Genomic DNA, 27,980 nt, shown 5'->3' on the forward strand with positions numbered 1-27,980 from the left:
TAATGTTTTCTAGTTGATTAACATGGACTGAAGCTACATAGCGTGTTCTGGTGTCAGTGTACGAAGAGTAATATATACATATATTTATATATATATATATATATATATATATATATATGTTTATGTACATGTTGTTTTCCTTGATCTCCAGCCCGTCTCTAGAGTGAAGGATGTCATCATTTCCCTCAGCGTGTACAGCCCTCCATGTTTCCCCTTCATCCAGAGAACACACCTGTGACCTCGGCGGGATGATTTTGAGCCACTGCGGATGTGTGCCGATCGATCACGGGCAAATGTTGGGACCTGATCTCAGTCTGGTGGAGATGTCCGAGGTTGAATACACACACTTCCAGCACCTCATCCAGGCACAAATGGAGGTACATGTTGCCCCTCCAGAGTTACCTGCCAGATCTCACCCAGCTACGGTGATGGTTAAAGACGCCACAGTGACTTCCCCCATCGTGACCACTCAAGCTGTCGACCTGTCCACTTCAATGGATGAACACCATCAGGTGATGCCAGGAGAAAAGACACCGGCTTCTCACGGAGAGGTCCCGGGTTTTGTGCTGGCCAGAATCCGAGGTGAAGACAGCCCGACTGAAGTATGTGCCAACAGCAGCACGTACTCGCAGACGCGATCCAGATCGGCTGCCAGGGTTTGCTTGGAGAAAAGGTTTAACGCCCTGTCTGCTAACACCCCAAGACAGCAAGATATTCAGTCTGCAGTTCTCAGCAAGTAGGCGTCACTCACATAGTCTACTGCTATTTGTTAGTAAATATAGCCCCATAACGCTCATTTTTATGGAATGTGCAAAAATCTCTGTTGTGTTTCAGTTTCTTGACAATGCTTCAGCAGTCTGCAGAGGCTCAAGAGGCGTTCATACACGTGACCACTGACAGAGCCAATCCTTTTGAGGTTTCCAGCGTATATGCAGGGGGTGTATTTAACCCAGTCACCAACATGTGTGAACAAGTATGATGACAAACAAAATATGCACTGTCGTACAGCTTGTATTGGAAGCACAGGTAGAATTCATTGTTCAATCCTCTATTTTCCTGTTTCAACCTCAGGTGATTGGCCATAATCCTCATATGGTTGAACCTAACAATCATCAGGGTTTAGTCATCCCCAAGTTCTCATTTAACTTCTGCCCAGAAAGGGTTGTTACGAAAGCTCACTGTACAATAGAGGAGCAGCAGTTGGTGAACACAGGAAGTAATGATGAGTACTCTAAACCCACTCTTTCTTTCATACATTTCTTTGTCATTGCTTTGTGTCTTAATTTAGTCTTCTACACTCGTGTTTTTCAAAGATGATGTGGCGACACCGGCTGCCTTCAGGAAGCGCGGTGGCACCCGCACCTCCCGACCCAGCAAGGCTGCTTCGGCTGCCCTGGACTCAGCCGGAGAATCAGGGAGCAGCACCTCCAATAGGACCCAATCTCATCTGTCACTGATCCAGCGCAGGGAGGTACACAACAGTAACGAGAGGAAACGCAGGTGAGTCACAGTCTGTTACATGGTCTTATGAAATAACATCCATAAATATGAATGTACTTTTTAATCAGAATTTTATGTTTTCTCTCTGGGTCATAGTCACAGTCATGTATATTCTCTTGGGGTGTGAAATAATGTTTGTATAACAAGTGTCTTGCTTAGCTGTCACTTCAGATTTAATTACTCCCTCGTTCAGTCACTGTACGCTATTCCCTAATAAACACTCAATAGTTTTATTCTATGGCACACTGACTTATAAATTGAGATTTGGACAATTGTCATAGGTTTCACTCTGACTGACGTGTGTAGTGTTGTGTTACTGTCATTTACACATCCATCAAAGGCTTTCTCGGTGTGATATATTTACAATATTTGTGTATATGTACATGTTTAAGTCAAGTACAAGGACCGAACATTCCCGAGCTTTGGCTTCTCAGTTGCGTGGGTTTGCTGTATTGCTTTGTCTTGAGTGATAGTAATTCAATCATGTAAGGATTGGTCGAGTGGTGGAGGGATTATATACACAGAAGAAACTAAAATAAACTTTCAAAAGACCATAAGGAAATCCATCAGTCAACAAAGAAAAGTTGGTAATTGGACTGAACCAACTTCAACTCCTCCTGCACATGAACCAAAGTTAGTGAATAACGAATTCAGACAATAGAATAACAGTTCTATGCAAAACAACAAACTACCGGTACTTTTCTAATTATCATAACATAGAAATATTGACAATATATATTTATATATTGTTTATGGTAGCCTCTGTTCCCTGCTCATCATGGTACAGTCTTGAGCCCCCCCCCCCCCCCCCCTACTATAAAGGCTATTGGATGCATTCACTTCCTGTTTGTCAGTTTGGACTCTTGACTCTCTCAATAAAAAGTCATAATATGGTGAGTCATTCAACAATCTTAGTACATGTCATAAAATGTCAAACATTGTTAAAACAGTCAGTATAGTATGTCATAAATAAGTCATAGTATCGTCTCTGTTTGGATCAGTAATGGGCGGCCCCAGACAGGAGTGTGGAAGAATGAAGGATTTATTGTAGAGTGATGAGGACGGTGAGAGGCTGAGCTCGGCTGAGCTGATGAGAGTGGGAGCTGCTACGATAGCTCGAGGTCACGGTAACGAGCTGGTGTGTTGGAGGATAATGATTCTGGGGACACGAGGAAACGGGTCAAGTTCAAGTAAATCAAACCGCATGAAGAAATAACTCATACGCATAAAACAGAGCGGCCAAGAGCGACGAACAACCGGCGTGGATATGGAGAAGAGTTATAGAGTAATATCATAAAAAGTAATAGCATAGTATGTCATAAATACTCATCATATATATCATTTAAGTCATGGGAAAGCATGCCATAAAAACATTGCAATTTAATAGTTAAGTGCATATAGACTGGTATAGACAGGGCATCTACACCTTTATTTATCTTATTTTATACTTCTGTCTTTCTCTGCTTGTAAAGACGTGTACACGATAAGGTGCTATTCAGATAAACTTGTCTTTGCTTGTGCACAGGAAGATGATTCGTTTGTACTGTGATGAGCTGAACATGCTGGTGCCGTTTTGTGAGTCGGATACGGACAAAGTGACCACCCTGCAGTGGACCACCGCCTTCCTCAGATACATCAAGAAAACATACGGAGACACCTTCAAAGAAGTGAGCTTGTGTTCAGTTTGGCTTCGTCCTCCTGCAACGGAATCATTTGAGACTTGAAACCCGGGGCTGCTCTTGCTGCCTGAGTAATAAGTAATGCAGATGAACTTTATTATTTGACTATGATGGCTCATCTAGCGTTGCAGTCTGTGGTTTTACATGCTAAAAATCTTGGCAGCGAAGTGAAACAATCTACCACATTATGCTGACTGTGTGCAACAACAACACCACCACCACCTGGAGTAAAGGAGGGGGAGTCTAGATAGACACTTAAAATAATAAGGTATCGCTACTATCTGTCATTTGCCACAATCATTTGCTTTACAGGAGTTCCAGAAGACATTCCCTGATGGGAAAGGACGCTTTCTTAAATCCAGCCCTTCTTCAGGCCCGGACCCAATCCACCGGGAGGAGGACGACACACTGAGCAGCCCTCTGGCGGTAGAGCAATGACCCTCTCACTACTTTATCCAACACATCAGCCAGATATCTGAGTACATTTGAACGTAACATGGAAGCCTGTGTTGTCCCAATGAGGCCTGGCTATGGGTGAGGCCAATGTGTTGTCACATTTTTACTGACAAAAAGCATCCTTTTCAGAGGAGCTCTGCTTCTGACTACATAACAGATATGTAGAAGTCTCAGACCACAGGATGCTCAAACATGGCTGGTGTTCTCCAGCTGCATCTCTAAACCACACTGCATGAGGCTGGTGTTTGAAGTGCCATGCCATTTCTTCTTCTGCTGATATATTACCCCCCCCCCCCGCCCCACACACAATGTATTAAAAAAAGGTTTTCCTCGAGCCGTACACAGGTGGCACTGTTTCCCTTTGAGAACAGCTGAGCTAGTGCTCTAATGATTTGATTCCATCTCTTCAGCTATCATACATTTTTTATGATAAATACACATTTTATATGCTTGATTCAAATTTTGTTATTTAATGTTTGCAAATGCACTGCCATGCTTAAGTGTTGCTACTTCATGAATGAATGGGATTACTTGATTTTCATGCGTTAGCGTATTACTCTGACATACAGACTGTTCACTTGATGTGTAGAGAAGAGTAATGTTTTACTGAAAAGTGGCTTTATTTGTTCTTTCTTACAACATGTCGCTGTAGCATCTTACTGTACATACAACAGTCACCCACAAATAATAAATAGTATTTAAGGTCATGTATATTTAATAGTTACAGCACCGGTAGTACATCGTGGATGTGATCAATGTAGTTTTAAAAAAGAAAAAAAAAGAAAATATACTCTGCTCCTAAGATTATTAAATTTATTTTACAATGTCTGATTTACGCATTTACACAAGTTTTATTTTGTTTTTGATTCTCAAATCTAGAGAATCATCTTCACATGTAATAGAAAAAACAAAGAAGCTGTAAAAAAAAAAAAAAAGACTATAAAAAGTTTTTTTGCATTAATCTACACAATTTCTGGGCACCTTGGTATTTGTTTTTTTTATTACTTTTACAATACATACACAGCTCCTCGACGGAGGCTTTTTGCCTCCGTCGTCTATTTCCATATCTTACACTGTAAGCTCGTATGTTGAGGTAACACCTGTGATTTATGCACATTCACCTCAGAGACAGTCACCGTTGTTTTTAGGATGTTAACCAAGGTCAGCGGGGCATGGAAACAACATGTACAAAGTTTTTATACACCAAAGGACTCGTTCATTTTCCAGTTGTTTGTAGGTCAAGTCTTGTTATGTGACACTGTAGTATATGGAGCAATGCAGTTGATCTCTTGGACTCTTCTGTCTGTTCATTTCTGGATGTCTTCTTCATGTGTTTGTCTCTCAGTTGCTCTGGTTTTCATGTCACTCCTGGGATGTTCCTCTCAAAATATCACCTGTTTGATGTTACTCTTCCCATCTTGTGATACATGAATTTAAATAAAGAGGACATTTTTGGGACCACTCTTCTTTCCTTCCTTCCCTCACTTATCACCCTCCCTCCTTTGGGGGTGGATGGCATCAGGTTGTAGGAAGTCACGTTTAATGGTTTTTGGGGTTGGAGGATTTCCCAGCGACCGATGCTCCCTGGCAGGCTGCTGTGTCACAGATTCCAGGAGGTCCCTGGTGCCCCGTCCTACCCACCCTGCCTGACTCTCCAGGCTCACCTGGGTCTCCTGGAGATCCGTCACGCCCATCTTTGACAATTCCACGTACTCCTGGTAGACCTGTGGACAGCGTACAGGGAAGGAGCAGAAGGCAGAGCGCCGCGGCTCTTTCAACAGGTTTGTAACAGATTCATATTTGAACAGGAGAAAAATATTAGTCTTATTGGATAGGTTTGACAAGTCAAAATGTCTGCCATGAGTATGGTCAATATGTAGAGTATAGTAACTTTAAATCTGCTAGTGTCCAACGTTTAAACTCTAATCCGAGTGAACTCCTTAAGGCCACATACCTTGGTATCCTTGGTCTCCAGTGGGCCCATCAACAGCTTTGCCAATGGATCCCCTATCACCGTGCTCACCAACATTACCTGTTGTGAAGACATTTTCCATCAGTGGTGGAAAGTAACTTGTTGCATTTGTTACTAAAGTACTGTACTTTACCTTTACTTGACTACTTCCATGTTATGCTACTTTATGCTTTTACTCTGCTACATTTCAGAAGGAGATATTTTATTTTGTATTAGAATAAACATGATAAACTTTCAGAATACTGTGCATTGGATGCAACCAGTGGTTCACAAAAGGTTCCACCAAAGGGTGAGTCACTCTCTAAAGGTTTTCGTGAAAATAAATGTTCAAGGTCCAAAGAGATGGAATCATCCAAACAATGAGAAAAGAAAAAATACAAATGTATAGAGTACAACGTTTCTTTTCCTACCCCAGTGATCATCTCACAACCCCTCAGATTAATCTTGAGCTCGGCCCCTAGGTGGACTAAACTACCTCGCTGTATGTAAAACATACACTGCTGTGTCTGTATTAATTGAATAATGCCATGTTAGATCTGTCACATGGAACAGAGGTCTTTTATTTATTTATTGTTATTTATAACACCTCTGCACTTTTGAGTAGTTATTTTAAATACACAGCTTTTACTTGCAGGAGAGTACATTTACTCAAGATGATGATCTTCTTCCTCCATTGATTTTAAGTTATTTTTGTGCTCCTTTCAACAGATCTAAAGTCAGTACTGATGCCACTTGTCAGTACCTCTGGGACCTGGGTCTCCGAGTTCTCCTGGCAGGCCTCTGTACCCTGGTGGTCCACGTTGACCTGGATGCCCATAGGAGCCAGCGACTCCCGTCTTTCCTGGAGTCCCTGCAGGGCCGGCGCGGCCCACCATTCCAGGGGCCAGGGGTCTCCGAAGGTTAGCCGCCAGCTGTGCAATCTGGTCTGCGTGGTAGAAAAACACCAGAAGGTCAATTATCCAGCTCACCTTTTACTCGACACTGCAGAACAAAAGATTGATGAAGACGTCTCACCATCGATCATCGAGCCACACAGCTCTCTGATGTGCTGCTCACTCGTCAGTTTACCCTGAAACAAAAGTGAATAAGAACAGTGTAGGCTCATACAGGCAGTTCATTAGAAAACATGAATATGTGTCAATCAATCACAAGCTTTTTACAGATTAGAATAAATAGAAGAAACACTCACAGGTACACCCGTCTTTCCTGCAATTCCAGGCATGCCCTGCTCCCCTTGGAAGCCCATTATTCCTGTTTTTCCTGGAAGCCCTCTCGCCCCAAACTCTCCTTGTGGACCCGTCACGCCCTTAGGTCCAAGTTCACCCCGCTTTCCTGCCTGTAATCAGCAAGAGCTATCTGTTAAATAACTCGTGACAATTTCTTTGCAAAAATGAAGAAATTCATTTTCTTCCAAAAGTGGAGCTAAAAACCTCCGTAAGCCTCGTGATTTGATCGTTTAACCAAGGAGCAGACTGGGTCTGTTGAGACGATGCGGAGGCGGCTTCATATGGCGTCGTGATGCTTGACGATTACTCCAACGAGCAAACATTAAATGAGACTGTGAGTCTGAGGCTCATGAGTGCCGAGTCTCTAATTACATAAATTGTTCTGCAGCTTAATGTGACTCGTCTCTCCCTCGTGGCGGCGAACAGGCTAATAAAGCCAGAGCAGCAATACCTAACTCTAATTAATCCTATTAAACCTGGAATGTGAAGCACAATCATGTGCAGTGACTCTGACAAGTGGGCGGCAGCGTGGAGCGGGGCTCCATCTTTAAAGTTAAGTGAGGGAGTTGACACAGAGGGAGTTTGGAACAAACTTGTGCTGCTAATTGAACCCACTCACAACATCTGATCAAACTCTGTGCTGTGTTAATGGAAGAGCATCCACTGTGTCTACAGAACTGGTTTAAAGGGAGCTGATCTATTCAGAGTTACCAAACACTGCAGAAGTGTCAAGAGGACACACGTAACAAAACGTAAATGAAAACATTGATGTGACTCACCGCTCCTTTTTGTCCAACTGGGCCGAAAGGACCCTGTAAAATACAGACGTGTTCAGTTTCACAGCTTCAACTGTATTCGTATAGCAGCTTTCCTGCAGGTTACTGCGATCCAAAGAGTCGACGAGGCGATACAAGTGAACATAAATGAATTTAGAAAATGTAAATAATGGCCATAACACCGTTTATTCAACAGACAGACCAAGCTAGATTGTACTCTTTACAATCTAAACACGTACAAGTATTTTCTATCTGAACACTGACAGGAGACCAGCGTAAAGATGTGTAATGTGTTCTCTCCTCCTGGTTCTCCTCAGCAGTCGAGCAGCAGAGTTCTGAATCAATTATAAAACTAATTGCTGCTGACAAAGTAATGAGTCCCCGGGTCACTAGTACTGCGTGTTTGGACTCTGATTAATGTGAAATTCAAGAAGATACTTACAGGTTCTCCGTTCTCTCCTGGTACACCATCACTTCCTGCCACACCCTAAACAGACAACAGATGATCTGAATTATTTGATTGAACTTCTTTGTTTGAACAATTTCTAAGAAAAGTCTATAATCTCTTGAGCTGATAAAAGACTTTCAGCATCGTGACAAAAAGCTGGATGAGAGCATTCAGTGGAGATCACACTGGAGTTAAACTTGAACTTCAATATTTACCATGTCTCCTTTAGCTCCATAAGCTCCAACGGGACCCTAAAGGGTTGAAAAAGGAGAGAGAGAGGGAGAATAAATGAGATCCATGGAGAGATATTTGTGGAAGGCCGTCTGTGAATGAAGGGAAGTGAGGTGGGCTGGTTAGAGGGGAACCAGCAGCGCTGTAAAGACCGGCTTTGTTCCGGCCCCAGATTGTGAACAGGAGGCCTGTTTGTGTTTGAGCTCTCTGCTGGCTGCAGTTTGACTTCATACCACCAAGACTGAGGTGGGACGACCCGCGTATTGACACGCGGTACTGGACAGTTGTCTCTGTGTGAAGACGTGCGTCAAAGTTTCATGTTTGCATTTGAAGCAGTGGCACTTGATGACGATTTGTATTTTTTTTTTTCGCTTTGGAGGCTTTTACCTTATTTTGTTGTCGTTCATCTGTACATACTGTATTAAAGCTGGAGCCATTAGTCAGTTAATATGTTCATCAATTATACAGATTCATTTTGAGTAATTATGGAAAGATTCTCTTGTTCCATCTTCTCAAATCTGAATATTTGTCTTGAGTTCTTAGTCTTACTCTAGATTAAAGGCGATGCTACTTAAATGGACATAAAATGACACGACTAATATCAATAATAACCAAGAGAATATATTTGTCATCATAAGAAAGCCTTATACAGTATCATGGATCATGTTGGATGACGTTCAGCCCGGGGACACATTTCATATCGTCACCTACGTCAGACTCACCCTTTCGCCAAACTCTCCACGGATACCTGTTGGACCCGGAAGACCTGGATCCCCAAAGGCTCCGTTTACCCCCTGCAGTACACGACACACACACAGCCAGTGAGTAAACTGAAAAGTGAAAACTGATAGTGGTCGGTGATGTCATGCAACTGACCTGGAAGCCTTTGACTCCCTGAGGTCCAGCGATGCCCGGCGGCCCGATGCCTCCCTGTAGGGAGCAGACATTGTCATGTCACCCTTACTAGGAGGAGCTGACAGGAGTGAAAACAAACTGGAAAGTAGCGGCAGGTCAGAGACGCAGAACTCAAAGAAAGCGGGCGTGATGGTTTGTGTAAAGCATGAGTCGTTATGCAGTGTGGTGTGTGAGAGAAGTCATTTATATGCTGTTTTTTCTGTTTTTCTTCCCCTCGCTGCAGGGTCGTATGTGAAAAACAAAGAGCTCTCTGTTTGTGAATGCCTCCTTTATTAATACCTGCTCTCATCACTGGCCCTTCATTGCTACCTCCACCGTAGCAAGCCACTGACTCAGACGCAGTGGCATGCCAACCTTTGAGGTGCAGGATCTTATTATTCAGCTATTCTAGTTTAATCACATGCCGTGTGCTGCTATGTTTGTGCTTTACACAATGGAATGTCGAATAATTTGGCTTCTAAATGTGTCAGAGATTATTTTTAAATGCCCTGTGATAGATGCTTTTGAAGCTACATTGCAGCAATGTGACGACAGATACACGTTGCCTTAGTTTACGGTGGAAGCATCAACTTACAGCCACTCCTCTGGGTCCGGCTATCCCCCTCTCTCCTGGGACGCCGATATCACCCTGAGGGAGGAGACGAAAGACGGCAAGTCAGGAAAGTTCAGAGTCCAGACTCGACATTAAGTGACACAACAGAGAGGCTGTGACCCCCCCCCCCCCAAAAAAAAGCCCATCAGATACATACAGGAATACCTGGCTCTCCATAGGGTCCTGTCTCCCCATCCTTCCCTGGATCACCCTGATTTAAAAGAGAGGAGAAGATGAAAGTTCTCCTCCGTGGTCCTAAGATCATCTTCACGGTTAAACTTGTATTTTGTTACTCACAACTTGTCCTTTATGCCCCTTCGTACCAGCCTTTCCTTGTAGACCCTGGAATAGAAAATATAAAGAGTGTTACAATCAAACTGCCACTTAGACTGCAGCATCAAGGGACCGGAGGATATAAATAACATCCTTTGTTATCAATTAAGACACCAAAGTCTATTTCACAGCACTCACAGGAAGTCCGTTTGGTCCTTTCTCTCCAACTACCCCATGGCGTCCAGCATCACCCTATCAACACAGACAACACCGTCACCTCGACATCAGCTCTCCTCGCACAATCACACGACGGGCACTCGACACGTTAAAGCCCAAAGCAGGCAGAAAGGAAAGACCTTACCTTCTCCCCATCTAGCCCTGGTGTACCGTCTTTGCCATCTCTGCCAGGCATACCCTGTAGAAGACGTTACACATGAGCTGATGTATATTAAAAACATGTTTCATTCATGTAAATAATTTACAATCAGATATGCACTTACAGGCTCCCCTTTGGGTCCGGCTCCTCCGGGACCTCCTTTGGGGCCAAATTTACCCTGTTGAAAGACACATCAGGACGTCATTTATACATCTCATACAGACTCGTGAAACTAATCACGAATGAAAGTATTTTACTCACAATTCCTCCTTTGGGTCCTCTGTATCCCTGCGGTCCTTTTTCTCCCGCGTCACCCTGGAGACATCAGATGAAACACACACAGCTATTCATTGATGGGACCAGCCGTCTATTCAGGATGTAAACGACTGCCAGACACTGTTTTATTTGTTTTTTATTTCAAGTGCGTTACAAAAAAGGAGAGACTCACTGTCTTTCCAATGATGCCAGTAATGCCAGGTTTGCCTCTGTAACCAGGCAGGCCCTACGGACGAAGGAAGGTGAAAGGAAACAAACAGTAAGTGCACAGATTCAAACGTCTGCACCGTGAGGGATAAAAAGCTGAGCGAGGAAGGAGTGGTCACGGTCTGAACGTTGCTTACTCTGTCTCCTACAGATCCCATTGAGCCTTGTAAACCTCTGAGACCACGTGGGCCCTGAAACACAGCATCAGAGCATCATGAAGGCACTGCAAAGCATTTTTAACAGGTGAAGAGTAACAAGTTGTGAGTCATTGTGTAACTCACCTGCAGACCCACAGTCCCGGGAAAACCTGGTGGGCCGGATGGACCAGAGTCACCCTAGAGACGGAACAGGAAACCAAATTACAGAAAGTGATAAAACCAATATTTTGCACATACTAGGTTTATTCTATTCTTTTAAAAAATATATCAATGTCACATAAAAAAAACAACTTACCTTCTCTCCATTTTTTCCAAGCTCTCCCTTGTCTCCTTTATGTCCCGTGTGACCCTACATGAGCAGAGATGCAGACACGAGGAGTGTGCATGAGGACATGTGTTGTGGGTGACATCAGCTCTGCACATTCCCAGAAGCACATCATTCAAAATCAAACAAGGACCACGACGGACGCCATATTTACCTTGAATCCTGGCATCCCGGAAGGACCAGAGGGACCAGGGGGGCAGATAGCAGGACACTGCAGAGGACAGAGACAACACACTGAGGACTCGACTATCGGTGTATTGAAGGGGACGCATCTTCAGTTGACTCTCATTACGCTGCACTTACCAGAAGGTCCCCGCTAAGATCCTGAAGAGTACCAGGAAGACCCTGACGGAGGAGGAAATGACAACACGCTGTGAATCCACAGACATTCAACAAGAGATCCACTGGGTGGCGGTGGACAAATACAGTCATTGTACCAGCAGCACCGGTTATCAAGCGACATAATGAGAGCTGCACTGACCGGCGGTCCGTCGGCGCCAGAAGGTCCGGGAAGTCCTGCAAGACCCTCAGCGCCCTGAGGAGCGGACCAATAGCAGCGAGGTTAGAAGCATCGTCAGCACGTTGGTGTAAAATAAGTGATGAGGTTTGTTTTTCTGATTGTAACAACTCAGCTAAGTGAAGTCATGTGGTCACAGTTATTACAATCAGCTGTGATTGTTGAGTAACACTTCAAGGATCCTTCCACTCAAAGAAAAATGTGTTTTTGCTTATCGTCACTTCACCCGCAGAAGGATGAACGTGCAGAGTTTGACGCTCGACGGCTGTTTTGTAATCAGTCTGATGAAGGAGGAACGCTTCTCTGTGCTCACTTTAAGTCTGAGTTTAATCCGACGAGCAAGATTTAGTGACATCGCCGCCAGTTTGTAAGCCAGTCACGGTCCAACATGCAGCTCAGACGTTTCAGGTGTGACCCTGACCCCTCCAGCACACTGAGACTTTTCAATGAATGAGGAGCCTCTTGTTGAGACTGTGTATCTGAATCAGAAAATATGTGCATATTGCATATTTTTTAATGAGGCAACTGAACGTGTTATACCAAGCAGAGTATCTCACATGTCTTAAAACATGTGTGGAGGGGATTTTTAACTACTCAAATGGCTTTAACGTGGTAGACAGTAGACGTTCAATAATACTGACCCAAACTATAATTATAAAGTCAACCCCAACAATAAAATGACTTCACACTGCTGCTGATTATATTGTAGCATCATTCTGAAAGAGTGATCTGTTAATTACACACTAGAGATGAGCTTTGGATAATCCAAATAAAGTGTGACCTGGTAGGCCAGTCCACATACTGACATGTCCTTCCTCTCCAGTGGTTATTCTTATCCTGCTGCTCCAGCTGTGTTATTTAGAGATTTAGGGCAATGTTTAAAAAACTAAAAAACAGCTGGATTTCAATCGGCATCAGATTTACTGTTTCTAATTCAGAGGCTTGTGTATGAATTTCGCTGCCATTTCCTTGTTTTCACGTAATAACATCTGGGTATTGAATCAAACCGGCATAAAATTGATAACAATAATGTTTTGGCTATCTCGTTGAATCAGAGGACAGGAAGTCGAATTGGAGAGATCAGGCGGATACTCACCGCTGAACCTTGTGGTCCGACTCCGCCTGGCAACCCGTTGGTTCCGGGTAGTCCCTGGAAACACAGGACAGCGCTCAATCAGAGGCTATGACGGTATGTGATGCGTACACACTGACTCTCGCAGGATGATAAACAACGCGACAGTGATATGTGGGAAGTGATACAAACACATCACAGTCTCCATCTTTCTGCACATTCGAGTGACATAAGAGCCCAGTGCTGTGTACTCACTGCAGCTCCTGTTCTCCCTCTGCCCTACGGAAGACACAGGAAGGCAAATTAAGTCACAAACACCAAAGGGATGATTCGATTTGCTCACAACATCAATAACCCCCATGTGATGGATCACTGCGTTGAATCCGCTTTGAAAGTTTGTATCCCAGGATTGTGGCTGTGAGGTGGATATGCACTTCTACAGGCCGTTATACCAGTGTTCAACTACAATCGGAGTATTCCTGTGACAACATGTGACACTGCTGCTGTCGAAGGTGTCGCCTTTATGTCAGCTGAGGGATTAGTAACTGCCTTCTGTACATACGGCAAAGCATCAGTGGAGGATGAAGTCTTTCAGGGTGTTCTAGTCGATGTAACAATGGCTGCACATCAGAGGACTGCTGTGTACCTCCGTGAGGTTTCTGAGGTGCGACATGGTGTTCACGTGGTATGTGGGTATACTTACAGGAGGTCCAGCTGGCCCAGAAGGTCCAGCGTCACCCTGTAGGGAGCAAGTCACAATGCCACAATCAACCTCACGGACATAATGCAACCATAAAGAACCATGGCCCACACCCAATGTCGCCCTTAAAGACTTAAACCCTGAACCCTCAGGGACTTTATGGAGACATCACGATGTTGATTACACCACACCTGTTATGTGCAATCAAGAGTTTCCATTTTCGGTTTGTTTAACTGCTGATTTTAACGTCTTCAAGGCTCTTGCCTTACGAGACAAGAAGTGATTGTCCAATAATCAATTTACTGGTTTTTGTCAAAATAAAAAGAAATGGTTGATGAGTAAACCAGGTGTGTAAGTTAATCGATCTTATGCTTGCATTTCATGTACAATCATAAATCTTTCAGCTCATGTTTCTCTGTAAATATGACATGCCAGACTGAACACCAATGTGCCTCTCTCTTTGTTTGCCTATCTTTCTGGAGGCTTCCCTCTGATAACTCCGTGTGCAACATCACAACGCTATGAATTGCGGATCATTTCCTCAGGCAAAGTGTGCAGAAATGCAGACTTGCAGATGGAAAGTGTGTATAAAAGGGCTGAAGATGACCTTGATGATTTGAAGGTAATTGTTAGAACATCCCCTCCCACTCTAACGGTCCTCTACCATTTATAGCAGCTTCAGTTCTTTAGGATTTCTTTGCTGCACTGATGACGTTTCAGTTGTGGTAAAGTCATTTCTTCATCCCGAGGTTTGTTTTCGATGTTAAATTGCCTTTGTTGGATTGTTGATAATTAGAGTTTGGAATTATGATGCACAGATTAATATCCTTTGTTTTCCTCTTCTGTTGTCAGGTAAACCAGTTGAAGTATCCCAGAATAAAACCTTGGCCCGGATCTCCTGCCTTCGCTCATCTGTCCGAACAGACAAGCCACGAGGTCGGTAACAATCCTGGAACCAGACTGTCCGAAGGGGATGTCAGTATCAAACTACACTAAATATTCCTAAATACTGCTTATCCATGTGTGGAAGTAACAGACATTTAGATTTGTATTTCTTTCTTATGACTGAGGTGTGTGTGTGTGTGTGTGTGTGTGTGTGTGTGTGTGTGTGTGTGTGTGTGTGTGTGGGGTGTTTGACACAATTGCTCGTCACAGTCCATCTAGACACGATAATGAGGAGCGTTGTTGCAAACGCTGTCTTATTGTAAGGCAATCGGTGAGACACTGCTATCAAATATGTTCTTTGGCAAATTGATACAAATAATAATCAATTGATTGATTAAAAAATATGATCTGTAGTTATTTTGGACAAGACATTTCTGCTGCCATGAGAAAGTGAAAAATCACAAATGCGTTGCAGCTTATCACTAAAGTTATTGAGATGAGAAAATGATCTTTGTCATGAATTATCATTTATGACTCCGCTTGTGCATTTTGGTGGCGTTGGTATTTCGTCTCGTGCTCGAACTCCTCGTCCACCTCCCTCACAGTATTTGTGTTGTCCGAGAGGTGAAAGGGCAGAACAACAAGCGCAACACAGTGATGCTACTTCTTCACTGCATTCCTCGGCATGCAAACAAGACAACAAAGTGTACTGGCGCACACACACACACACACACACACACACACACACACACACACACACACACACACACCAGCCGATGTGGGGTAGCTGGAAATGTTCAGCAGATGTGCCTCTAATTATAGAGAAATCTGTATTGTTGTAAAAACGACCCCGTCATCGTCACAGATTACTGCGGCACACCAGCTTGTGCTCCGTCTCAGACTCCACCAGTTTGATCCTGTTTGTCTTTGCACGACTCTTCAGCACTCTGAACCAGCCATGGCAGTGGAGTAATCTCAGCAATTAGAGACACTGGTTGACGCAGGCATCCTCATTATGGTTGGCTAATTAGTTTAATTGCTAGGAGGGGGGGGGGGGGGTTATCTGTCTTGATCGTGAATTTGCAGCATTACAGCAGAGGTCCTTCCATCTTTATTCCTTCATATCGCATATTTAATGTGTCTTCGTGCAGCGGTGCGGATGTACGTGTGGTAATTCTGTCTTCTCTTGTGTCTCTCGGAGGACGTATACGCGTTTTCCTTGGCGTCGGGGCAACGGATCATCATCCTCTCCAGGTTGGTGGGAAACTGTGTGCATTCCAGGTCGGATTAGGGAAGCGGCAAGAAATTAAATCCCTCATTAAAAATACTCCCAAGAGAGTGAGCCGGCAAGACAAATCCATGCTGACAAGAGGAAACACTGGCCTTGCCCCTGTTAGACCCCCTCTAAAGATCTTCAGCACCCAAATCAACATGCAGTGTTTCTGCATTTGTGTCTTACTAGTGGTTGACTTTGACTGGTTGATGAATAGGGGGGGGGCAGTTTGAAGTACGGTCATCAAATACAATTGGGTGCATCTTTAAGCGTGTCCCGGAAAGATCAAAAGACTAAGACACACTTACTGCTTCCCCCGAGGGTCCATCCTTCCCAGCAGGACCATCAGGACCAGTCAAACCCTGCAGAGAAAGCACATGACACCATTGCCTCATGCTCTGCTGGTATTTTAAAAGGTCAATCAACTTCACGTTCATAACACTGTTTAAGCACTGATCCCTGACATTCCTTGTCACTGTGTTACTTACGTCCACCCCTGGAAGTCCTGGCAGGCCTGGTTTTCCTGCTCCGCCTGGTATTCCGGATTTCCCTTTGGGACCCTACACAGATAAAGATTCATGAAGTAGTGCACAATGAATCTATCTACGCAACAGAAAGATTCTAACAGTTCTCATTTCTATTGTTTTAAGGACATTGGGGGGGGGGGGTGCTGAACTGAGCCCTTTGAGACAGATCATATCTTTGGATCATATCGGGGACTGTACCAAAATCATCAATGGGGGGGGGGGGGGGGGGGGGGCAGAAAAGAGGAAGGGGTAGTCTGATTTGACTTCGTCAGTTTTTCTGGGGAGAGCTAGGAATGGTCTTTGATTCTATTCTAGTCCGACATTTACATTTTCTTTCCGGCATTCTTTGAAATCTTTATCATCATTTTATGCAAAACAAAGCTCTTTGTATCAGGATTCTATTATTTAGTGCACCGGTGGCACACAATAGCAATTGCATTAAGATTTGAACGTTTCGATTGAGGAACACAGTTAAACAAGTTGTACCAATCTGAGGCTCCTGTATTATTCTGACACGTGTGGATGTTATTGCAGCTCTTTTTCTGAAGCCAATCAAGTTCTTTTTATGTTGCACCTTTCAAATGCAACTCAAAGTGCTTTACAAATGATTTACATGACAATGGAGAGAAGATTAAAGAGACTAATGCACCTTATTGAGTTAAGAAAAATAATACAACACTGAATAAATAATGAAGTCAAAAGAAGGGTTCAAAGGAAACACAAATAACATTTGGGAGGTTCTTGCTTTTTTTACGAAATAAAACGTTCACCAGTGGCCCAAAGTCTAAATAAAACTGACTTGACTTGTTGGAAAACTTACTATTTTCCCTGGTAGTCCAGCAGGTCCAGGTCTGCCCTGTTAATGAGAATGAAAAAGTGATATAGCCTGATAAAACGTGCATTTTATTTATTGGATGTACACTGCCACACAGGCCCAAATACTTCCAGAGTACTTCACTCAACTACAATACAAACAAAAATAACATCAAGTAACTGAAGCATTGAGTTTGTGCTCTGATGTGCTGTTCTGCCTTTGCAGTGACTGGGGGAAGAACAAACACGACATAACCGACCGGAGTCACCGCTGGTTTGCACAGGGGGCTGGAGGTGCGAGGTGAAACTCTAGATGGTCTCACCGGGTTGGGGAATGTATCAATGGGCCCTCTGTGAGCCTGAGCTTCACTGGAGTCACTAAAATAATCACAACTTTAGAATTCCTGACATGGCTGTACAACATTTACAACGTTTCAAATAACAGAAACGTTTGACAAAAGCCAGACATGAATATAACTGATATAAAAGGGAATTACTTTATCAAAGTTTTTCTTTCCCCCTGGCTTCCCTGTAATCCAATTTCCTCTTATAACTTGTGCAAATAAAGTCTTTTTTTAACCATAACATCATATCCTACATACCAGGTAAAGCCCTTAAACAGTTAGTTCAGTAGGTCTGGCTGCTTCAATGTCAGTGGCCTGTTCTTGTATCGTCAATATTTACTGACAAGATAAAATGATGGAAATCCACACATATCAGACAGTCTATGAGTTGATGACCAGATAAAGAAGTCAAGCTTGTCACACTATGAATATAATATAAGCTTGATTAGAGGTTTAAGGGAAAAGTCACTGGACAGTTTTTCGCCTACAGAACTCCAGTTATTCGACACACTTAAACCCTGCCTCCCTGACATCCATCATTATCGATGCATACTTGGAGGAGGGGCTTTGGGAGGAGTCAATGTGATAAAAACCAACATCTAGAAACATTCCAGCCACATGTATGCACAAAGAAAACTCTTTCTACCAAAGACAGCTGGGTGTGAATTTGAATTTAAAGTAACAACAAAAAGATGACCAGGCTATCAATATGGAGACTGTGGCACAAATTAAAAAGTATTCTAACTCATGGCGATGTTGATCTGTAATGTAAAACCCCATTTTGCTTAAATGATGAGGAAACTAAATCAGTTAATTACTCACAGAGAGAAAATCTCCATTCAACTGAGACGCTAACATTGTTTTCTTATCTACTTACTGGAGTTGATTATATCTGAAAAGGGCAAAAAAAGGAATTATGAGGCACATTCATTTTAAAGTAGAAAGAAGCTGTTGGAGTCTGGTCAACTCACATCAGTGCCATCCTTTCCCGGTAGCCCTCCGGGTCCTAGGGGCCCAGGAGCTCCTCTGGGGCCCGGCCTCTGAAACACAACACTTAACAACATCAGGCATCTGTCCCTGTATTACGCCACCACTACTCCTTATCCTACAGGAGGGTTTGTGATAAAGTAACCGTATGATCATGAAAAAAACCTGTACGATTTTAATTAGGACAAAATTAAAAAGTTGTAAATATATAACTAGACAGATTTAATTCAACTGCAACTCCATGAAAACGGGCGTGCGTAAAGACGCTTTTAAGCCCCCTTAGGCACACGAGGAAGCTGAAATTAGATAATTAGAAAGCGCAAATCAGTGGTTAATTCATAGTTCATCAAAACAAAATAAACGCAATTCACTGAGGACTCTCCAAACGAGCTCCTGCGTATTGGAGCCTGAGCGAACAGAGGTGGCATTGTGCGCTGATCTCCGATCCGTGCATTCCGCAGGTTCAGAGGAAAACATAACCCCGACTTCACCAAACAGTGCGAAACGCACAGCCACCTGCACACAAGTAGGCTGCTGTGGGAGAGTAAAAATAGGCCTACAGGAGCGGAGAGACAGAAAACTGATCCACGTTCAGTCAATGAGAGAAGAATCAGGAGCACTCGAGGGTAACATATCAGAGACAGCATCAGGTTGTTAACGGTGGAGAGCAGGCAGGTCGGGGCTACAGCACAGTGGGCATGCTTTGATATCAACAGATGGACCCGCAGTGGACACAACTTTGTTTTGCAATAGTTAAGTTAATTCACACTAAACGCTACCAGCAAAAACAAAAGCTCAGCACCATTGAGATGAGATGCAGGCGGCGGTTTACAAGCCTTACCTGGGCAGAGGATGATGTCAAAAGCTGGCACAGTAAGAGCACCCAAAGCGCAGAGAACACCGCCATGGCTCCTCCGCTCGCCCTCACAAACCCGAGTCTATGCGGAAAAAAGGTCAAATCCCCGGTTCCCGGTCCTCTCTCACGTCCCCCCCAGCGTCCGCAACGGAGCCTTTCCTTTACCTCACGGCGCGCAGCTCCTGAATGGCTTTCTCTTTCGGATCCAGATAAACCCGAGCCTCCAGTCGAAGGGGCTGAACTCAATGTGGCGCACTGTACACAGGGGTGAGGGGGGTGAGGAGGAGTGTGGGAGGGAGGCAGCAGCAAGCAGAGGAGAAACTATTTCGGACAGCGAGAAAGTGGGTTGAGCTAAAAAAAAAAAAAAGGTTTGGAAGTATCCGGGGGTTCCTTCTTTTAACCAATTAGAAAGTGACCTAAAATAGTGTTTTTCCACGTGTGCAGAGTTCTGAAAAGTTCTGTAATGGTTTTGTCATTGTGTAGAAGTAGAATTAATTAAAGCGGTACTCCAGCACATTTAATAGGCTACACACTTTTATAAGGTTTGGCACATTAAAAAAACAAAACAAGGATGGTAAAAACTGAAGCCACACAGGCCAAGAAATCCTGCCCTGAATCTGTCAAGCTCAAACTAAATACTGGACTACATGTCCCACAATGCAACTCAGCGGCAAGTCTTCATTTTTTTGTAGGCCAACCTGGAAGTTAGCATCCTTCCCTTGACAAAAAGCAAAAAAACCTGGATTTTTCCATTGCCTTTTCGATTATTGCAGAAAATAAAGTGTGGCAAAGACACATTTATGACACATAAGATGGTTACTTTATACTCTGTTTCTCTTCGTTACAGTTTTTCGCCATTGCTAAAACACTGAAACCCATTGGCTGAACAAAGTTCTCAGTTGCCTGAACTCATTTAGCTAATTGTGCAGTCTGTTGTCAATAAACTATGTCACATGGTAAAACACAATTTGCAGATCTCACTTAGACTTTTCAGCAAAACTCTAAACACATTCTCAGTCTCAAAACACATTCTGCACTCTCATGCGCATGTCATCCATACTGGTAAACACAAGTGGCAACAATCAAACACAAATAGAGAACACATGTCATTGATGAAACACAATCACTCAAAATGGATTTCACTTGTATCAAATGATGTGACACAACCAATATTAGCCAGTTTAGAGAGCAAACAGGTGGTTGAAGGTGGGAAGGAGACAGTCTGAGAATGGATAGAAGAAACAATGTGAGAGGACATGGTGCTTTCTATTTGTTACAGTAACAGTACTGACTGCTCAACAGATGTTGGCTGGTTGCAGGTTCATATCAACAAAGAACAAGAATTACAGCATCACAGAGACAAAGCACACGTTTGTGAGCTGCAGGGTACAGTACTGTAAAAATAGGGGTCCGAGGAGGAGGAAGAACAAAAGAAATTGCAAAGAGCAAAGCACAGTAGTCATTTCTGATCAATTTTGAGCGACTGTAATAGAACATGTTTTCGTTCATCTGAAATTTGTTTTGAGATAAAAAATCGACTTCTCCCTGAGAACTATATGTTTTGAACAATGTGTTTTCTATTTATTGGTGGATTGTTTACTGACTGCTTGATGGTGTATATTATTTTGATCACTTTGTTTGTGATTTGAGAGCAGTGTTTGATTTTGAGCACAGGTAAAACTGTTTTGAGGCGAAAGTTTCATTTTGCAAGAGGATTCAGAGGTTTTGTAAATTGTGCTTGAAGATGAGGTTTTGAGTTTAGTTGTGAGAGAATGGGCGACCGTTTCAAGAAATGTGTCTTAGCAATCGAGAAAACCTGTAATGGTGATGTGGTAATTGATTTAGGACTTCTGTAGATGCTTGTGATGCTCAGACACTTGCCATTGAAATAGCCTGTCAGTTAAAATGCGGACTTCAATGTTTCCTGAGCAGATGCACTGGGATGCATTTGGATTGGAAGTCGGGAAGTCTTCTTTGGCGACTTGTTAGCAACCATCTTTTTTTAAAGCTTTAAAATTCACGTGTATTCATTGACATATTTAATATCCCAGAACAAAAATTTTACTTTATCTAAAGTTTCTTGTGTTAACCAGAGATCTTATCGAAGGCATCTACCTAAACAAACGTTAAAATACAACCAAAGACTTTGAGACAAGGGAACCTGAAGTGCATGAATGCCCTGACTCAAATCTGGGTTGAGGACTCAATCTTGCTGCACTCTATCAGACCCAGGTGCCAATTGCATATTACTTTCTCCATTAATAGAGCGCTTGGTCAATAAAATATCAGATAATACGGAAAAATCCCAATTTCCTAAAGCCCAGAGTGATGTCTGATAAACAGTCCAACTCCCAACGATTAGTTTACGATCACATAACGATAAAAGAGCAGCAAATCCCCAAAATTCAGCTGCTTCATCAAGTGAATGTTTTGTATTTGTTGATAGAAAAAAACGATTCCTGCACTGTCAAAATAGTTCCGATTCATTTTCTGTCAATCCACCAACTGTCTGAACACTACCCGAGACAACCTTCACACTATGGGGCACAGATGCAAATATCTTGACCACAAATCAACATAAAGGAATAGTTTACATCATTAAATCATCAGTCAATATGGAGATTTTAAAAAGCTTAAATCCATTTCCTCTCTTATGAAGGACAAACCTGAGCACTACTCTCAACCTAACTTCAAAACACGTCCGTTACAAACGGGTCGATCAATAGATGGAGGCCGGCAGGAACAACGCAACCAACAAGCTCAGACTCCAGCAGCAGCATTTCTCACCGTCCTTACTCACCCTCCACTCCAAACGGATCCACAGTGCTGAACAAATAGTGTTGCGTCAATATCTCTAAATTCAACTTCTTTCTTCTTCCCTCGGTTGTGAGTCATGTAACTTCAAGGTCTGTTTGCTGGGGTAAAAAAAGAAGATATTTCGGACTATATGCTGCTGGGATTTCAAATAATAGTCTCAGCAACAGGAGCCGACATCTACCAGTTACACAGTTATTCTGAGGATTGCTATTTACTCGGCTATAACCAGACTCTGGCTGAACACATTCATTTCATAACAACTTCAAAAAATAGTTTAACTTCATTCTGCTTTGCCAGTTGGGAGGGGAAAGTCATATATAAACAGTTCAGCACTTTTGTAAAGTAATCACATTTCATTCTGTAAATCTCAGCTTTAATAATTAATAGTGAAATTGAAGCGCGAATATAAAAAGATGCATCAACATACGCGCCCTGGCTTTAAATGAACATACAGTGGACTTTAAATCATAGCCAACGCGTTATCAGACTTACATATTGTACAATCAGTCCCACCACATCGCTGGCAAGGCGTTGTTAACACGTCTGCCTGCCAAGTCTTCATGAGAGCATACGGATTGTGCAACATTGAGATATAACTTAAGTGACATTCAGCGGGGTCCAGCAGGAACACAGACCAGTACAGGTGATGTTTTTACTCACAAAAACAGCCCAAAGAGGGAGAAAAAAAAAAAAAAAGCTCTCAAAGTCAATATTTTTCAGTGCAAAACAATTATTAAATTGTTAAAGTATTACGGCGTTAACAATACTGATCCATCATCTTCTTGATATACATTAATAATCACGCTTTTAGAGATAATAAATATCACAACTACGTCAAAAGGAAAGTCAGGTTTTCTTTTTGTCGACAAACCTCATGAAAAGACAAAAACAATTTCTGATACTCACAAGCATCGTCTGTGTACCTCAACTCAATCACTGAGCAACAATGTCACAGTGGCTAACGTGCCCCTTCATCACAATAACATAATGATTAATAATATAACACACGCTGAAGTTCATTTTCAGTCAATCACACATGCTGCTGAAAAAAAAAAGTCCAACAAAACCCACTTCTTACGCCTGTTTAGTACCAGTCGAGAAAAACGAGTCACTTCCTGTGAAAGGATCTAGACTTAAACAACTATGTCGTCAATATTTGAGGATTCACGTGTTCAATGAGAATCAATGGGATTGGAGCTGAGAGTCACGGATAGAATAAAGAAGCCAGAAAGCATTGAGAGCTCAGCTAACACACTGTTGGTTGTGGGGAGACTAGACGGCTGGCACACGCTAGCTACTAATGCTAACATGTTAGCCTCCTGTTGGTTTTGATCGTTTTCATGGGACTTGTTGACAATAACAAAAAATATAGAACATCAGAATTCTCCTTTAATCTCATCTGATGGCCACGAGGAAACCGACCAGCATCCTGTCCCGCAAATTAATGAATTAATACTCGTTCAAAGTGAAAATAATTAATATCTAAACAACAAATATAGTAGAAATAAGGCCCAGGAAGTCTTTTTAACTCATACTCTGTCCCTATAGCACATTTCATTTAAGCTCAAAGTTATGTATTTTCTTCTGTCATCCAGTTTATTCATGAACTTTTCACATTTTGGTCCGAGCTTGAGGGGTTTGATTCCATATCGACGTCCTCCGACTCCTTCCCGTTTGTCCGTTTGTCTTTGTCGGTGCTCGTCGCCGAGCCATTTGTTGCAGTCTCATTTGTTGGCGTCTCATTTGTTGGCGACCCATTTGCCTTCGACGTTTCCTCCTCTTCCTTTTTATCTGGCACTTGATTAAAATCAGTCCTTGGGATTTTTTCCTCTCTTCCAGAAGAAAGAGCGGGCGAATGTTTTGAAGTCTTAGGGGGCGTCTGCACCGAGGGGCTCGTCTGACCGGCGGCTTTATCAGCGCCAGCCTTCTCTTCCATCGGCCCGCTAGCGGAGTCCCCGGCGGAGCCGTTGCTTTGCAGCTCCTTGTCGTCGTCTTCTCTCTTCTTCTTCGGTGGTTTTTCAGTGTCTATGTCTGCATCCGTTTGCATATTGTCGTCTGGTTCCTGGGTGGTGTCCTTGGAGTCGTTGGTAGATGCGCCCTCGCTGTCCGCACAGGGCTCGTTTTTTGCCGTAGCAGAGTCGAGACCGGACGACTGATCCATTTCATCGACATCGTCTGTAGAGTCATTTCCGTTCCCCAAACTTTCATTAGACTCTGCGTTTCCATTTCCGACAGTCTCTGCATCTGGTTTAGTCTCGGCCTCAGACAGTTTGTTTTTGTCTTTACTTGCCGTCTTATCAGTTCCTTTCTGAGCCTTCGAAACATTATCCAGTCCGTCCTCCTTTTGTTGCACAACCGCCTCTCCATCTTTGCCTTTACTCCGTGAATACGCCTCATCTTTTCCATCTCCATTCCCAACCGCGTCAGATTTCTTCTCTGCCTTCCTGAGTTGTTTCTGTATCTTTCTGGGACACCACACAAACTTGTCCTTTGGCTCAAAATGAAAGTAGGCGAAGCGCAAGAGCTCCTGGCGTTTCTGCTTGTCCAGGACAGCAAACAGGAAGTAGTCGAGCACGCTGCGCTTAACACTGCTCAGGGTCTTCTTGAGTAGAGTCTCTTCCAGAAAGAAGCGCACCAGAGGGGCCTGGTAGTGCTCAAAGCCCAGCTCCCCGAGGCTCTTCAGGATGCGAGTGATGCGCAGGTTGTTGTGCATATTCCTGCGAGAGATGAAACAGTTGAAGCTGCGATTACAAACAGACATGTATACATACAGACGTTGCAAATATGAGACTTTTTTTAAAATATTCACCGCTCCAGGTTTCCAAATCGCTCCTTCCAATTATCTGCTCGTTTAATTTCGCCCGTCTCCTTGTTGACCAAACGCATGCCATAGAAGCCCAACATGAGTTCATAGGACTCGACTAGTCTCTTTTTAGCCTCCTCGTTCTTCTTGAAGGCCTGGTGAGCACAAGCAGTGGCGGTAAAAATATGAACAAATCACCAGTAACACGGGTCAAACATTTGAATTTTGCTTAAGTTACGGGTAGAAGAAGAAAATATGAGTTTTGAGTCTTTATGAAAAGAGCCGAATGTTCTATAACAGGTTTCCTAAACATTAAAATAAGGTCGATAAGTGTTTGCTTGATAACCAATCCTGCAGTTTCTAAGAAGAGTACGAATGATGTTTGTTGAAAACGTTTACATAATACAATGCAATATTTCTAATAACTAATTTCATCAGCTTTCAACCTGTTTAAGCATTTGTCTTAGTTTTGATAATCCCCTGAAGCTTTTCTCACATAATGCATCTCTAGCCACAGCATCTGAAATACACATTCAACTCACTGGATGACATTTCATTTCGGCTTTGCATTGACCAGATTTTGTGGCATAAATGGCCAAATTAATTAGTAGTTTCATGTTGTGCACTGACCTCAATCTCTTTCTTGGTGAGTTCTGAAGCCATGTAATTAACCCCCGGCTCTCGCAGTGGAAACAACCTGATGATGGCAGATGACAGAAAATCAATTAACTTCCAATGAAACGATACTCGTTCAGTGACGATGACTTCAGTGGTCCCGAAAAGCGTTCTTAACCCAAACATAAAATATCCTCAGTGCTTCATCAAACACCACGTACAACTCTGAAGCCCTGTGACTTCACTAAGTATATCCTTCTAATAAACAGTCAAGGATTCACAAAGCTTTCATGTCAACATGACATCCTTCTGGTACAATTGGGATTTAGTGTCAACTTAATCATAGTTTTTTTTTTCTTAAAACTGTTTAAAAAAAAAAGTAATGGCTGAACGAGGAGAGACCGTGATCTTCTCATTTGGATAAGGGCTTTACCAATACATGACTGTGTGCTATTCGATCACTAAAGGTTCTTTGAAAGCTAGTATGTTAATACATTTTTTTACTGGCGCACAAAGTTTGCAAACTACTATTTACTGTTTTAACTCCTTGCTTAAAGTTACTACAAGGAACTTTCATTTTGCGTTGATTTTGGCAGCTCCTGTGGACATAAGTGGTAGTGTTCCTGAGCGCCAGAGTCCCTTTAAAAAAACCTACTTTTACTGGCAGTGGTTCTGGTTCTCTCGTGAGTCACTTCCCTCCAGATTGCCCGGCAATACGGCCTGGGCCACCAGCAGCATGGAGCCAGTGTTGGCTCCCAGCAGGGACCCGGCAAAGCAGCGAGGCAATGCTCTGCTCCTGGCCGGAGGAGGAGACGCTGCTGGCGGCAGCGAAGCCGGATCATCGATGGCAGGCCGGCTGGTGCCAGAGACCCCGTTAAAGTCTGAGCTGAATAAGTTTTCGGTGAAACCTGCAGGATTTCATCTAATTTTGCACAGAAGCCGTCCCGATGGCACCGATCACGAGCAGTAAGAATAACAAATCGAAAGAGCCAATCGTCCCGCTGATGGTCTCGTTTATGTATGTAGGTCATATAGAGGCATTGGTTTAAAATTTAGACTGTTTCATGAAGTTCCTCACAGAAACTTTAAGAGTGTGCTGCATGCTTCCGACTGCAAGGTATATGATGACACGCACACCAAGGCGTAAACAATACATACCACTGAATGTACGAGTGAACTCTCTCCAGTCGTTTGTAGTCATTCTTCCACTCCTTAAGAAATGATTCAATGTAGATCTCTGCACCAAGCGATAAAGAAAGCATCGTGTCACTGGAACAGACTTAACGAACATTGAAAATGTAAGAATATCTTGATATGTTACCATCAGGAGCGGAGGGGAACTTATTTAGATAAAACTGCAAATTGTTCATTTTGTCTTCTGAGCACTCGTCATCTGTAAGATTCTGACAAAAACACAAAAATATATATATTTATAATTTGACGTTTCTCAGTGATGCTGGACGAGATGCATTTGGTTTCTTAGCTGTAACTTACTGGATATCCTCTCCTGTAGGTCTGCATGTCCTTTGCTGCCCTCATGTTTCTGGGCGGATGATGCCACTGCAAATACAATCGAAAGTGAAGTGAGCCTGCATCTGTCTCAGCGCTGTATACAATTTGATGATGTGGATAAAATCATTATTTAGGATTAATGCATCCTAGTTCAAAATAACTATGACAAGCAGTGTAGTCATTGCTAACGATACCACGACACGTAATGTAGCAGTAACGTTACAAGTTGACCTAAAAGGCCAAGCTAATCCATTTCACACTCCCGCAAAAATGGGTTTAACACAAAAAGTCTGTTTTGGCTGTATATTACACAGTATGCATAGTTATCGCTGCAAGCAGCCCAACGTAAATATAGCGACTTATAACCCCTCAAAGTAAGCAAACGTCAGAGGCTTGCTAGGCTAGTTAGCAAGCCTGCAGCACAGCGAGGCAACACAGCTACCGTTAGCTTTACAGCCAGGTGAAAAAGCAGTGAGTTACAAGTCAACATATTCCAACGCCATGATTTTAGGCAAGTTGTGGTTTGACCGAGTGATAGTAATAATAATAATAATAACAATAAAAGCACGTACAGTTAAAGTCCAGCCAGATTTGTTTTTGTCTGGACATGACCGACGCGTTTGGCTCTCTCCGGCCGGGTCGTCTCCATCACTCTCTGTGTCCCACGTCGAGTCGTAGTCACACACACAGTCGTCCTCCATGATTATTAAAATAATAATGTGACTCAGCTAAAGGCTAAATAAACGTGTAACCCGTGTTAGCGCTATTTGACGAACATGAATCACATGTTCAGGTTAGACGAGGACGTTCCCTGACCATCATCCGTCTCTCTGGTCGAGCATCGTCAGT

The 27,980-nt window shown here is 43.0% G+C and overlaps 3 protein-coding genes across 3 annotated transcripts; 1 reads left to right on the forward strand and 2 right to left on the reverse strand.

Moving 5' to 3' along the window:
* Positions 1-248: 248 nt before the first annotated feature.
* On the forward strand, positions 249-3,617 carry LOC306781180 (transcription factor-like 5 protein; the record flags this gene model as incomplete). Its single annotated transcript, XM_079273923.1, has 6 exons — positions 249-736; positions 835-973; positions 1,072-1,216; positions 1,314-1,500; positions 3,026-3,167; positions 3,492-3,617. The coding sequence occupies 6 exons, from the start codon at positions 249-251 to the stop codon at positions 3,615-3,617; spliced, it is 1,227 nt and encodes a 408-aa protein (XP_079130049.1).
* Positions 3,618-4,284: 667 nt separating this feature from the next.
* On the reverse strand, positions 4,285-19,539 carry col9a3 (collagen, type IX, alpha 3). Its single transcript, XM_079273728.1, has 32 exons — positions 19,370-19,539; positions 18,513-18,581; positions 17,205-17,240; positions 16,346-16,417; positions 16,166-16,219; positions 13,703-13,738; positions 13,255-13,278; positions 13,024-13,077; positions 11,892-11,945; positions 11,714-11,755; positions 11,565-11,621; positions 11,381-11,434; positions 11,209-11,262; positions 11,065-11,118; positions 10,893-10,946; positions 10,706-10,759; positions 10,569-10,622; positions 10,430-10,483; positions 10,267-10,320; positions 10,093-10,137; positions 9,953-10,006; positions 9,778-9,831; positions 9,165-9,218; positions 9,011-9,082; positions 8,273-8,308; positions 8,052-8,096; positions 7,613-7,645; positions 6,797-6,943; positions 6,622-6,676; positions 6,350-6,532; positions 5,590-5,667; positions 4,285-5,359 (listed from the first exon to the last, which is right to left on the reverse strand). The coding sequence occupies exons 1-32, from the start codon at positions 19,433-19,435 to the stop codon at positions 5,175-5,177; spliced, it is 2,037 nt and encodes a 678-aa protein (XP_079129854.1). The 5' UTR covers positions 19,436-19,539; the 3' UTR covers positions 4,285-5,174.
* Positions 19,540-22,573: 3,034 nt separating this feature from the next.
* ogfr (opioid growth factor receptor) lies at positions 22,574-27,946 on the reverse strand. Its single transcript, XM_079273729.1, has 7 exons — positions 27,704-27,946; positions 27,114-27,179; positions 26,941-27,022; positions 26,778-26,856; positions 25,635-25,701; positions 25,011-25,159; positions 22,574-24,918 (listed from the first exon to the last, which is right to left on the reverse strand). Exons 1-7 carry the CDS (start codon positions 27,830-27,832, stop codon positions 23,802-23,804), a joined length of 1,689 nt encoding a protein of 562 aa, XP_079129855.1. The 5' UTR covers positions 27,833-27,946; the 3' UTR covers positions 22,574-23,801.
* Positions 27,947-27,980: the final 34 nt, after the last annotated feature.

Source organism: Melanostigma gelatinosum (assembly GCF_949748355.1).
Source record: "Melanostigma gelatinosum genome assembly, chromosome: 8".
Classification (NCBI taxonomy): domain Eukaryota; kingdom Metazoa; phylum Chordata; class Actinopteri; order Perciformes; family Zoarcidae; genus Melanostigma; species Melanostigma gelatinosum.